General features: G+C 40.6%; 1 protein-coding gene across 1 annotated transcript in view; it reads right to left on the reverse strand.

The window, feature by feature from the left end:
* LOC139220776 (cadherin-7-like) overlaps window positions 1-14,345 on the reverse strand; it is an 82,947-nt gene that overhangs the window by 18,141 nt on the left and 50,461 nt on the right. Inside the window, exons 4-8 of the mRNA XM_070852611.1 lie at window positions 11,696-11,863; window positions 9,705-9,892; window positions 7,610-7,863; window positions 6,469-6,605; window positions 4,311-4,432 (exon numbers count right to left, since the gene is read on the reverse strand). Of these exons, the coding sequence (XP_070708712.1) occupies window positions 4,311-4,432; window positions 6,469-6,605; window positions 7,610-7,863; window positions 9,705-9,892; window positions 11,696-11,863 (869 nt within the window). The remainder of the gene's footprint in view (window positions 1-4,310; window positions 4,433-6,468; window positions 6,606-7,609; window positions 7,864-9,704; window positions 9,893-11,695; window positions 11,864-14,345) is intronic.

Here is a 14,345-nt window from a genome sequence, read left to right on the forward strand (position 1 = left end):
CCACCCTGCTGTCATCAAACACATATATACACACACACACACACACAAACATATTTTAATGGCAATCATCGAACATTCAACATGCATGTTTGTAGACATGATCCTGACAAGCCAGAACTATGGAGGCTGGAGATATCTCCTACTGAGATCTGAGATTAAATTTGCTCCATGTTCCGTCTTTTTATAGAACAGACAGTATACTGCCACACACTAATGCTTTCCACATTCCTTGCGCCCTGACATATCCGTTTTTATCCCCCACCTTGATGCAACACCTATAATAAGCTGATAATTTGAATGAAAACTGAGGGTGTGAATATATTTTCTTGTTAGATCGATGCGACAGTTGAGACAGTCGTTAAGAAGTGGCAAGTGAAGTAGTTTTGATCAAGGTAAACAAAAAGAAACACATGAAATGTTATTGACCAGGGGGTTTCAAAGTCCATCTCCACTGCTGCAATTTAAAATTGTTTGAGTGTTTTGGGTTTTTTTGCTTTCAACAAAGGGCAAATATCTGTATATGACTGTGTGCGTTCAAGGAATATAAGAAGGACTACAATGCTCAAAGTCTTGGGACTATAGTGCCCACAATACTTTGGGGAACGCAGTCAAAAATTTAAATGATGGAGTGGACTTACTTAGTTAGTGGAGGGCTCACTCCACTGTTTTTTCCCTGTATTTGTTTTTGGCAAACTGGCACCATTGAAAGTTAGTCGAATTAGTTATTATCAGTTCCTGAATAATTCTAAGATTTCCTAAGAAAACATGTAATTTCTGGAGTGATAAGAAATATCTGTTTTCTAAGATTTCTAATCATATTTAGAGACAATTATCCACAATGGATATAATGATACCTTTAGGAAGTAATAGTCACACTGAATTTAAAACTAAATTTAACATTTGACTCAAAGAAGACTTACAATGGAAGATCAAATTGCTGCCATGGCTGCTGACCATGTGGGTAAACAGGGCAAACCACAGTAACTAACTTCCCATTGTTTTTAGAACACCATGGGAGCATCTCTTTCACCTTTGCTTCATGTCTCTCCCCTGGGGAGGCACCGATCACAGTTTGATAACCTCTGGCTTTGACTACCCAACATTCACAAACCCCTGGAGGATGCTAAACCTCCTCTGGAATGCTGCCGGAGCGCAGGGAGGGGCAGGGGAGCAGATTGGGGGCAGCAGAACACCCAGTCCACTCATGTATGTAATGGTTACACTGAAGTGATTGTACAACGTGACCTCCTACCCCCCCTACCATCCCCACTGCCTCTGCCCCCTCCACCCCATCATAATATCAATTAATATTATGGCAGAAGACAGACGCACCGATGATCCGTAACAAGTGGCATCTCTGGAGAGAGCCAGTGCCATGAGACGGCCTTAATTAGGCCTGAAAAATGGCAGGTTATTCCATCCCTGCACTCCCTGTTAATCTGTGCTACAGAGCCACAGAGTCAACTCTGGCCCCAACTGGCAAATGTTATTATTTCATCTTTGTCGCTGCTGTGAATAAGCCAATGGGCGTGACAGCCAGTGGGCGGCCTAAGATTTTTAACAAAGCTTTACAGGGAAGCAGATGCAGTTAGTACAGCCAACTGTTCACTGCCACCACCGGACATACAGTACACAACAGGAGCATTTTAATTAATTAGGAATCAGGGGGTTGGTGGAGCGCACATCTGACAGGTTACGAGTCCACCCAGCCTGTCTGCTAACAGACAGCCGACACCTAGTTATAATTCAAACAGGGTTTTGCATTCAAATGTCAACCTCTCTCCTTCCCTTTTCTCTGTATGTGTTTTTGGGTGTAAATTTCATCATGAAATTTCCATTTTGCCTGCCTTCATTATTCAGTCTGGAGGTTTAGTCCCACTGGTACACTTCAGTGTTCCCTAAACAGAAGGTTTTATTTGAATGGGATTGAATAGAAATTGGAATTAGTGAAAAATCAAACTGAGAACGAGCACTTCTTGTCTGCAGTGGTCATTCACTCTAAAAGTAAAGTAACAAAGCACATGTGAATGTATCACGAGAGGAACATCATTTATCATTTGAACTGAACGTGACAACTTTGCATAAAATATTTACATGTAATCAGCACTTCAGAATTAAATGTATATTCATTGGTGATATTAATAGGAAATCACATAAATTCACATTTAGCAATTTTTTTTTTTGACATTTCACATTTGTAATCTCATATTTCACACATTGAAAACATGAATTTCACTTGTGTTTTTGTTCTTTTTTTGTATTTAATCGTGTCGTAAAGCCAAAGCCACGATTAATATGGCAGTTAGAATATTGCTTGCATCCCTCTTGTCACTTTCACTTACAAAATGTTGTCCCCAGTCCTGCTCCGTATTATATAATAATTTTAACACGTTTTATTTCACAGGTAAAATGTAAGAAGTCACACATGACAACACCTGTGTAAAACACATTTCACATGTGATGGATTCACAAAAATTGTGGTTTGTTTTTTTAAATTTCACATCTAAAAAACTAACTAACTAACATGCAGATCTCAGTTGCAGATTTCATTACAGTTGAATATAGAGGAGTTAAAAACATTTCCAACCAGAACCACAGATGCACTTGACTATAAGCACGTTAAAAGGTAGCTTGTAGCTATAGCAGCTAATTTAATGCACCACTTTAACACTATACAGATAGAATTTGAATGCAGAACGTCTTCTCGCTGGGTGGACGAGGACAGAGGCCTCTGTCACAAGCAGCTCCCTGCTTTACAGCAGAGTAGCTCCTAGCTACACCTAGGGGGAACCTCACAGCTCAGCTATCACTGGCATTGAGTAAGCAATCTGTCTGCTTCAGCTGAGTAATTACAGATTTGCTGTACCTTTTCCTGCTGATGATGCTGTCATGGGCCAAGGCTGTTGCTATGTCCCGGGGGCAGGTTTGATTGTTGGGGAATGACTTTGTTTCAGTATTGTCATAGGCTCTGTGCTATAATTTATCAGGCGCTAGACGAGAGAAATGTACAAAATATCTCTTGAATTTGAAAGTCAGGATATGTTGATGTATGATAGATAGTTGCTAGGATTGCTCTAAATTTGATACCACTGTGAAACAGCAATCATCTCAGGATAAGTGGCAGCATCATTAACCAAAAATAGACATTCAGCTGTGGTAGACTGCATTCTTCAATAATGATGGCAACTAATATAGAGACGGTGTTTACAAATGTTCTGCACCCTGAGGCTAAAATCTGATTAATTACATTTATATTTAACAATATCTCAAAATACCTCAAGATAGGTTGAATTGTATGTACAGAACTTCATTTGTTTTTGTTTTTTTTGCAAATTTAAGGCTGAACAAAACAAGAAATAACCACGACAACACCTCAAAAACACAGCAACAGCACCAGAAAGCTTCACCTCTAAGGCTCTGTAACCTCACTGAAAAAAGAGCCACATTGTGGTCAAACATCATGCGCACAAAAAAACCAAATGCACACATGACAGATGGTCTCTCATTTTAGCAAATGAAATCATTTGCTATTTTAGTTCACCCTCCCGTGAGCACGGTGACAAACAACTCCAAAATATGAATGCAAATAACATATTTAAAAGGGCCTAATAGCCATTTCCAATACAATACATCATTCTGATCAATTGCACGTATTCAGGTCTACACGCCTCCTTTACCCTTCGTCTCTGATTGTATTTTCCAAATGCCAAGAGCAGACAGATCGCCGCTGCAGACACACAAGTCATTTAGTAACAATGAGGCCAAATGCTAAACACAGGGAAAATGCAATGCATGGCTACAGCTTCTGTTCCTGGACCAAATCTGCAAGCCCCTGAAGTCTCTCTGGATCCCTCTCCGGGATATTGCCATGCATTTTCTTCCCCGCTGCCCTCTGCGGTGATCGTCTAATTACACAGGTCTTCAGAAGAGAAAGTCAAACCGCAGCAGTGCAATACTCCATCGCAGCATGCGATATCACATTACACTGGGATATTATTGTGGATTAAGACCACAGGCAGAGTCAAGCACTGTCATTAATTCAGTTGGCTTTGACAGTATGAAATAAGAGTAACATCTCTAATGAACGAATGAGCACCTACAATACCTAATATTAAATCTTAAGGATGTGCCTCATACTAATGACGCCGTCTCCCTGGAATGGCCTCGACCTGTGACGTGGATATGTGCACAGCGGACTTGTTTTGAGGAACAAGAAAGAGTTTTAATGGCTGTGAGAGTCAGCAGGCAGTCTGTGTGAGTTTCTTGCGTGGAGAGAGAAAAAGGACTACAGAAGCGTTTCTGGGTCTTACCTGTCCCGGCATGGCATTTTCACAGAGGAGAGTTTCGTAGTCGATGGCAAACACCGGGGCATTATCATTTATGTCCAGCACCGTGATGAGAGTGATGCCAATTCCAATTTGGGTTGGGTCCTCTGAAAGAGAAAAAGAAGAGATAACCCCTTCTTGATGTCGCAACATTCAGAAAACTTTTTTTAAACACTTTAATTCTGCCTCAACTTTGCGCTGATGCACTTGGCCAAATTATGGAATATTGATCTTTCTCATGTGTTTTAATTAATCACAAAGGAAGAGGGGAAAAAAGTGCTGCTGTAATGAAATATGCAGTGTGCTTCCAACAGCTGGCGTCCTTACCCACTCTGCTGTGGATCAGCCAAACTGATTACACTCGCTTGTTGTCGGGGGAAGGCTGCGTGTGCGGACGAGCCATCTTGCACAGTGGGCTTCACGCCTCTGTCTGCCTGACACACACTGATGGCTAAATGGCTGCGTCTGAGAGCTAGATGATGATTTAGCCTGGCGTCGCCGCCATGCCGGCCACAGATGACGAGCTGACATTCAGGCCGGCTGACTTGATGGCGATAAAAAGGACGCATGGAGCCTCCGGCCACAGACTTCTTGTCACTGGCATGGTCTGGGCTGAGCGGATGAAATGTGAGTGACTGCAACTCAAATGCACAACATCCCTCAACCAAAGAGTCCCTACACTCTTTTTAGTTACAAAGAACCCATTTACTATTAATACTGTCATAAGGGGTACAGGGCAGTGGATTTTGTTGCCAGTCCGTGAACTCAAAGATGTTTTCAGCTGGAAACAGGGCCCGAGTGTCACTATGTGTCAGAAGCCAGTTCCTCATGCATGAAGGACTGTTGTGACATTTCATATGGCTATTATTATATGCTGCCTTCTCTTTGTTGCTATATCAGGCAAGCGCTCACACTCGGGAATCAACCGAGTTCTACGTCTGTGTGCTGTTAGATGTAAATAAAAACACGTCTTTGAAGCAAAAGATGATAAAAAGGTTTAAAAAATAATTGAATACCCTTTTTCACACAGTGTTCAGTCTGAAGATGTGAAAGCAGAGGAACCGCAGGGCTGACAGGCTGGTTGTCTTTTGTAACTTACACTGATGTGACGCAGCTGTCTTGAGTACTCGGAGGATTGTGTGCTGATGACTGTTGTCCATAGTATTTGCGTGATGGCAGTGGAATGATTGGAACGCCGGGAAAAAAGATATCGGTGTCCTTCGAGCGCATTGAAAGATGAACAACAAGGCAGACTGCACTTCTTCACATCGCATTAACATAGATCACCAGTGGGTGAGATCGCCCACCCTTAGTCAGCATCTCGTCCCCACGCCTCAGGGACACATGGAGGTCAAAACAACCGCCCTGTGTGTGAATTAACATTCCCCCGACAGCCCTACAACAACCCCGATAACTGCATTGTCCACAGCACAGAAGGCTGTGGGACGATAGGAAAAGATAACAGGAGAGATGAGATCTAAGGTTTCATGTACTGTACTGTCTCACACTGACACCAACAAGTAAACTGACCATTCACTGAGCCCTGTTGGCAGATTTACCACGGAAAGTCTTGGAGGTTTGAAACAATGGGCCCTTCATTTCAAAAAGATGCAGACAAAAGCAGGCTGCTCATTTGTAGGCATCGACCATTGATTTTACACAATGACAACTATCACTAGCAGATTTCACTTTTACTTTAAGCCAACGTGAGCTGGTTGACAACACTGTTGTTCTGCTGACTTTTCAGATTGTTTTAAAGTAAGACTCTCATAAAATGAGTCTAAAATATGTTCTTGATGGCCTCATGCATGAGGTAGTATTGAGCTAAAAGACTAAATCTGAATGTCCCGCACCAAAAGTTAGCATCCTCACCGATTTCTGATTAATGCAGAAGACATATTAATAAACAGAATGTCATTACAGTGTGAGAAAACTACCCACTAAAGTGTGTTAAAGAATAACGTAAAATTAGACTGGTGCTTTATCCGTAACCTTGTTTTGCTGATTAGTTTACTTGCTCGACAGCTTGACAGTCAGTTGCTGAGCTATGATTAGACAATCGCTGGTTGGGGGAGGGGATTAGTGAATGGTCAACTCTGATTGGTACAACAGATTTGACAGAGTGTGCTTTAAGTACACTTACGGCTCTCGATGGCGAAAATGGTGAGGTTATGGACCGAGTTGGCCTCTCGGTCCAGAAGCTTGGCTGTGCTGATGACTCCACTTAGAGCGTCCACATTAAAGAAGCGCTCCAAGTCTGTGTTTCTGTTAATAGAGTACCTGGACAAAAATACACAACCAACATCGTGTTAAAAATTGCTTTCAGATAGTGGTATTGATTTGACATTTTAGTTTCTTCTACTTGTAAGTAAAGGTTATGATCAAAGCTTTAATCAGCCATCAATGAATTATTTTCACCCGTTATATAACATATATTTTTCCCAACTAAAAAAGTCCAGAGATTACTTTAAAGTCAGAAATGCAGCAGAAACTTTGAACTTAAAAGCACAAGTTAAACAAAACCCTATTCAATTTGGATACAACTGAAGACTGTCTACTTGTCCCTCAGCACACAACAATGATCAAACCCTTTCAATACACAGCAACGTATTTCTAGAGAAAATTACAACTTCAATTAGCCTGCATCCAAAGGGTATTATTGCAATGTAATTTGACTCTTGTGGCTGCATTAGTTCCACAATAATTTTAATTTCAACAGATGTAGTGAAATATATTGCAGACACTGATAACAGTCACAGGAGCAAAAAGAGGCAATTTACAGCTACAATGGTGGAGTAATTTGATTTTCTGATTAAGATTACTAACAATCCTAACAGACCAAGCATGAAAACCATACAATATTCATTTAATTAATGCAAAATAGGTGGGGATCTCGAGAGTGACACTGCACAGACTGGCAACCAGAGTGCTTGTTTTGAGATATAAATGCCACGGCACAAGTGTTGAGCCGTGACCCTCCTGCAGGAATGCCCTTCTCTTGTTCAAGATGGCATTTCAGTTTTGCAAATGCTGCACTCCTTCGCCCTGCCACCATCTGGCATGGTGTTTGGGACAACCACACGGGGAGTTTCGAGTGTCTACGGATTCTGTGTTTGCATATAATGTGGAGTAGTTGAATCAGTTAAGCCATAAATTTAATCTTTTTTACTTGATTTGGGATCCTCTGGGATGACAAGAGCACATTTCTTGGGTAACAACGAGACCTGAAAATTTATTTTTTTTACACTTTCCCGAAAGTAAATGAATTATGAATGATATTTTACCTGATGGCATTGTTGGAGGTGTCTGGGTCATGGGCAGAGACTCTCCCAATTGACGTGCCCACTTTGGAATCTTCCGAAACAACCATCTTGCTAAGTGCAGTGGAAAAGACAGGTGGCTCGTTCACGTCTTTCACCGTCACCTTGACTGACGCTGTGTCGCTAAACGGGCCCAAACTCAGAAAGTTGGAGTCAATATTCCTGTTTGTTGCTTCGATTCTCAGAGAAAAGCTGCTCTTCGTTTCAAAGTCCAGAGGCTGGAGGAGAGAAACAGGAGGAATGCACAGCGTATGATAGAGGTGTTCTCTTTTCTTGTCACAATAAGAAATTTGGCAAAAGACCTTGAGCTCTTTGTTGGAAACTAAACACTGCCAGCTAAGGGTAAAGGAATAGGTTATACATGTATCCCAATTAAAGATGTGGATTTTAAAGACCAACTACAATTTAACATGGCATCACACTTAAACAAAGTCATTTGTTGATGGATTACAGTTACACTCTGCTGTAAAAGCAATAATATTGATTTTAAGAAAGGCACACACCATGGTGAAAAGCATTCTGAAACGAATGCTTTTAAAAAAAAACATTTTGTCATTTTGTCTGCAACTCCCCATTGTAACGTATAATATACTGCAGGAGAACATTGATTTGACACTTTCATTGTCAGTGACTCTCTCCCATGTTGTAATTGTGTGTGTTCGGTGCAAAACAAACAAAGGATCAAATTGGCCCATCTGACAAGAATTGCTAGTGTCCAACAATGGCTCTGCGCCTACAAAAGAGCTGCAGCTATGAACTGTCACATCCATGTGGCCTGAGGAGACCATTTCAAGTCCTCTGAAACTCTGAAATGTAAATTATGAGCCATGAGCTCTGGTGCATCCAAAAGTGAGGCAAGAATGTGCAACAAATTTCCTGTATAAATGAATAATGATGGCTTCACATATTTAACTTTTTTGTTTATTTATGTAAGTGGATATCAGTGACATTATTTATAGCCTCTAGGTTCCCATTGTGAGAGGAATATGTCTACAGTTTCAAAATGTCTCTGTTCCCTCCATCAATCCCGACACTGATCTCTGTGAGCTGCTGTGGTTGTAAACCTTTGATTGACCATGAGGATGTTTACTTCGGTAAAGCTGCTGGAGATAGTCAATGCTGATTTGTCACTAGTGATTATCACTTAATCCAAAGGTGCAGAAACAGACTGATAGGAGTAAAGAGGAGAAAACGAAACTGGGAGACGCAGTTATCCTAATATCTTCTAGTAAACAGGCATTTGCTGCCTGCTGCTTAAAGATCACAGAGGAAATGGTATCATCATTTTTTCCAGTTTATCATAAACAATGAATGCATCACATCTTGTGCAACACAACAGTGCCTCTGTCTGTCTGTCCTGTGTGCACCCTCTGTCCTCTGTCCTGTGCCCATTCATTTCTAGTAATGCTGTAAATATTCAAAAAGGCTAAAACGGTCCATGAAACAGCTGGGCACTGTTCTTAGAATGTTTTTCAAACAGGGCTGAACAATACATTTGTTGGGCACTATTTTAAGCTGTAGATTTGTGCACATTTGGTGCTCACACAGTTCAATAGTGTGGGTCATTTATGTGTTTTTAATAGTTTTGGACAATAATGGAGCTCTGCGGCATAGAGGGAAAAAATGCATCAGACACAGGAAACATGTGGATAAATGCATTGTTGGTTTAGGACTTTTCATAGAAAAGAAAAATCACAGTCATCACATTAAGATTTAATATTCATTCATATATTAACTGTGGCTGCACAAAAAAATGGATGCAAAAATAAAAATACAAAATAAGCATTCGCAACTTAGGTTGGCATCCAGAAGGAAGGAAAAATGTAGTGTTGCTCTTTTAAGTATTTGCAGATAGAAAAAGGACTGGGTGGCACACAGGTAACTGTACGGGGATAGTCACACCACTCCAATCAATATTCAGAGTAATATTTAATGTCACACTAGCTGCTCACATACAGGGCTTTACCCAACAGCCGGAAAATTTTGCCTTATGTCTCACTGACTTTCAGGATGGAACCTGTAGCAATATTTTGGGCAAAGAGTGACTGATGATTTATACCTTCAGAAGGATGATGACCCCATCCTGTGTGGCCTCATCTGTCGTTATGTTGAACACGCCAGGCCCATCGCCGTCCATGATCCTATAGTCCATCTCTGCATTGGAGCCTATATCAGCGTCAGCAGCTTTGATTCTGGCCACCACAGATTGCACCGGCAGCGACTCCAGCACCGTGTACTGATAGTTCTCTGAAAAAGGAAGGACAGGAGCGGATGCTGGTAATGGATGCGCTTATTCCACCACCAACTCACCTTCAAGCAGCTCAGCCTTTGTTATACCCCTTCGGCTTTGATTTGGCTCCTCAATAAATTCATGTTGCATAACACAGACTGGCGGCAGTAGTGACACACATGGAATAAAACATTTCCACTTCATACTGCTGCATGGGCAGCGGAGAAGGCCATAGAAAAGTAAAATATGCAATTATAAAAGCCATTAATTTCAGGTGTCAAGGTTCTGCAACTTTCACAGCTGGAGGAATATATTTAGCAAAATATACAACATATACAAATCCTTAAATGCTGTCTGAATGTAGTGGGTTATGTCTTGGACTGAAAAAAGAGAATAGAAGGTAAAAAAAAAAGCTTGTGTCAGGCTTAGATCTCCTCGGTACCTTTCACAGGCTGAAATGTCCACTTGAAGATTCTATTACTCCGAAACTCTCTATTGTGTTCCTGGAGCTTTTGTCTGACCCTCTGGATTTAAAGTACTCTTATTAGAATAAAGAAGGGAATCATATTCATAATCATAATCTCTCCAATCACCATGGCAGAGCTCATTACCAGACCTTTCTGTGTTCCTCACTGTGTCTCCCTCTGCCACCGTCTAAATGCTAATCTGCCTGACATTGTTTGCCGCCATGTAATCTTTATAATGGCTTTTTAATTTGCCGTGGAATAGCAGCCCTTTAAAAGACCAAAGAATTGCTTTCCTCCCTCCATTTTGCCCCTGCACCTACCTCTTCCCGTTTCCTCCAGGCTCCCCCCGGCCTGTGCTCCCATGCAGCTAACCTTGTCTTCTTTCCTCTCATTTCTCCCAAGGACTACCTCTAGCTCCAGAGTCTATCAGCTCTGATGTTCCATAATGGTCTATCGATTCTGACCCATGACCCTGTGAGCACGACAGCAGGAGCAAAACCCCAAACTCCTCCAAAGTCTCTTTCTTCCCAGCATGACAGCATTGGGTTAAAACGCCATTGATGACTTGTTGTGCAAACTTGAACCTTTCTTTCCCCCAAGGGGCCTGCAAATTGACTCTGCTCCATGGCAGTCCGGTGGTGAGTGCACCAGCCAGACAGTGGTTGGGCTATCAGCGGTAAACCGATTGCCGGCGCTTCGGATTATCATGAGAAGCACTGCATGCCTTTGAATCCTAAAGCTCGTCCTGGAACCCATTAGCAGCCCGTGAAATAGGCTGACAACAAAAAAACGGAGCCTGATTGATCCTGGTATCCAACGCCGAAGCAGCCCCCAGCTCTGATGAAGAGTAAAGCAAGAAGGTGCACACCTTGCAGGAGGGCTATTTTTGTAATTTAGTCGTAAAAGTCCAAATGTTTGCTGAAAGTCCAAATATAGGAAAGTTCCAAAGATAAAGTGAGAACGTGGACAGAAAGGCAGTTAATGTAACCTCAGAAAAGTGATACAATGAAGTTTAATGATGAGAATTTAATGAGCATGTTTTGCTTCTAAGAATTTTACACATTTCAGTTGAACTACAGATAATACAGCAAATTTAATATTTTCCAATGATTTCTTTTCAAGGGTGGATAAACAGCCCAGACATTCTTGTACTACTGCATTCATTGCATACTGTATAAAGTATGCCCTCAATTCATTCTCTGAGTTCAAGTGGCTTTTCTTCGATAATAGGTCTTTAAAATCCCATTCAACGCTCTTTCTTTCCGATTGCTGAGTAGCTGCTGAAAACATGGCATGTACTTTACATGACATGCATAATTGACCCTGTAGGGAAAATCAGGAAGACAGTCTTACTGTGAGTGAAACGAGGCGGGTTGTCGTTGACATCGGTCAGAGTGACAGTGACAGAGGTGGTGCCGGAGAGGCCGCCCATCTGGCCGACCATGTCTTTGGCCTGGATGACGAGCACATACTGGTCCCTCGTTTCCCGATCCATGTTGGGCAGAGCTGTCCTGATGACACCTGAAGAGAGAGGAAGAAAATGACGCTTGAGGTCATTGTTGCCCACATTGTTTGTTATATGTACTGTACCCATAAGCGAAGTACCCCTTCACTGAAACATTCCTAATGTATTCACTTGATTATTTAGATGCTTATTTAACACGTAATGTAAAAGTGGACAGCCCATAATAATGTTTTCCTACAGTTAAACTATTAATGTTTGGTTGACTTTGTACTTTAAGTGGCTGAAGCTGGACATTTCAATCATTTATCTATTACTTTTAGAAAGTATTCTACCTGTATTGTATCCAATAATTTTAGCAGTTTAACAGTTTCAACAATTTAGACATAACTATTTTAGCCGTATTTAAATTGGCTATTTTTCTGTATCAATTTGAACCGTTTACTTTTAGCATGTTGTAAAAGTAAACAACTCTAAACAACAACATCTTTGTCTGAACCAAATAATTTTAACTTTCCAAATTAGTGCTGGGAAACACTGCTTTAGGTGACAGGTAGAAAATATGTTTCATAAATGTTCCTGTTATTTTCATCTGTCTTTTGTTAGTTCTACCTACAAAGTCATTAATTTTGGAGGACTCTACGTGGCCACTGAACTTTAAATGCCTCCAGTTCAGTATTGTTTGTTTTTATAAAATAGCATTGAAAAAGCTTCAACAGCACCAAACAAAAAGTGACTAAAACACATCAACAAAATTACACTTCATGCCCTAAAAGTGTTTCAACTACCAAGCTAGTTGACAAGTAGAACATTTAAGTACTGGAACTATTCATGTCAAAATGGAAGGTCTGAAAAAATGAACTCAAGCTGAAAAAACCGTTTCACATCAACTCCTCAAGTAGTGATTACAAGAATACATGACTGGGGGTTATCCATAATGGTTGGTAGCTTGTTTACACAACAGCAATGAATTGTGAATCTTCCGTGCCCTCAAATGTGCTGTCACTCCAAATAGTTTAGTCTGACATATGATGAGGTTAATGTGAAGATGTTGTCAGAAAAGTGAGCACATGCAAGGGGACATTTTAGCCTCCAGGAGAGATATTATCTGTCCGTCCCCCTGTCATGATTGATCAGTATCAGAAAAAGATCTGAGATGTGACAACACTGGCAAGAAATGAATTAGTCTGTTTGCACCTGAGCTGCAGTATGACACAGCCAAGATATTGTACACATGCACAAAATATTAAAAAGCTTGTGGAGAAATCTTTTCATTAATTTTTCCAATCTCAACTTTATCTCGTGACGACAGAGATGATAATTCCAGAAAAATTAACACCACACATTTAAATGCAAAGAAAAGTGTCCTAATCCTTCAAAAGCAATCACTGTTGCTTTCAAAGTTAATGACTTACCACACAATGTGTTTCATTCATTAAATGGCACTTATTAAAGATCCCTACAGAAATATGGGAGATAACTCATTACGAACCTCACAAAGCCTTAGCACAGAGTTCCTGAATAAATGAATCATTTCTATTTGCTTCATCGCATTCACAGCCTGATGAAGCAGATCAAAGATCAAAGGGGGGTGTTACTTAGAGTTGGCACCTAAAGAATTTCATAATCCTTTAGATTACACCAAAATTTGACATGTAATTGGAGCCAACTCTCATGAGGATTAAACAAACACTGTACTTATTTGCTCATTACATGTACTGAAAAAAATTTTAGACAGTGGGATTAAGAGGAATGTTTGCACATTTTATTGTCTGAGTTGAAGAGGTAGAAGTACATTTATTTATGCCTCTTTTTTTACTCAAAGCTGCACTAATCATTGTTTTTATATCACAACTGGTCAAATTACAATGCAATGTGAAAACTGTCGCTCATAGTGACACAATTGGAGAATCATCATCCCCCTGAGTAGTATATAAGCGTATTTCAGTCGGTTTATAGCACACCGCATGTGCTAGCTAACCCTGATTGGTTGTCTGATTCAGACCAGATCCAGTTTTTCCAGTTTTCCTTAAAAGACAAAAGGGTAAGTGCTCACAGAAACGCATTTTTAAAGAAACTCTTCAATTACATATCAAATGTTAAGTATTAAATACCATTGTCTATCATAGCTGTAATACTGTCAAATGAAAAAAAGCTTATTTTCATGGATTTTGTCATCCATAATGTTTTCCTTATATCCATTTGTGAAGATTCGCAGTACAGTAGCCGTCAGGCGTTGGGGGATGTAAACACAAAGTATACAATAATTTGACCATGGAGTCAGCAGCTTAGGTGGCTGTAGGCTGAACCTCATTTAGGCTTACACCTTATCAATGAGCAACACTGCAAGTCTGGTTCTTATAAGACTGGTACAAGTTCAAGCACACACTCTCACTAAAACACACATTGCATGTGCAATTAACCCTTCTAATGCACAGCATGGGTCAAAAATGACTCATATTCATGCACTGATTTTAATTTCAGTTCCATAGTGAATACATATATATTTTACCGGCCCCACACTGCACTCCACATGAGTAC

Source organism: Pempheris klunzingeri, chromosome 21, assembly GCF_042242105.1.
Source record: "Pempheris klunzingeri isolate RE-2024b chromosome 21, fPemKlu1.hap1, whole genome shotgun sequence".
In the NCBI taxonomy this organism is placed as follows: domain Eukaryota; kingdom Metazoa; phylum Chordata; class Actinopteri; order Acropomatiformes; family Pempheridae; genus Pempheris; species Pempheris klunzingeri.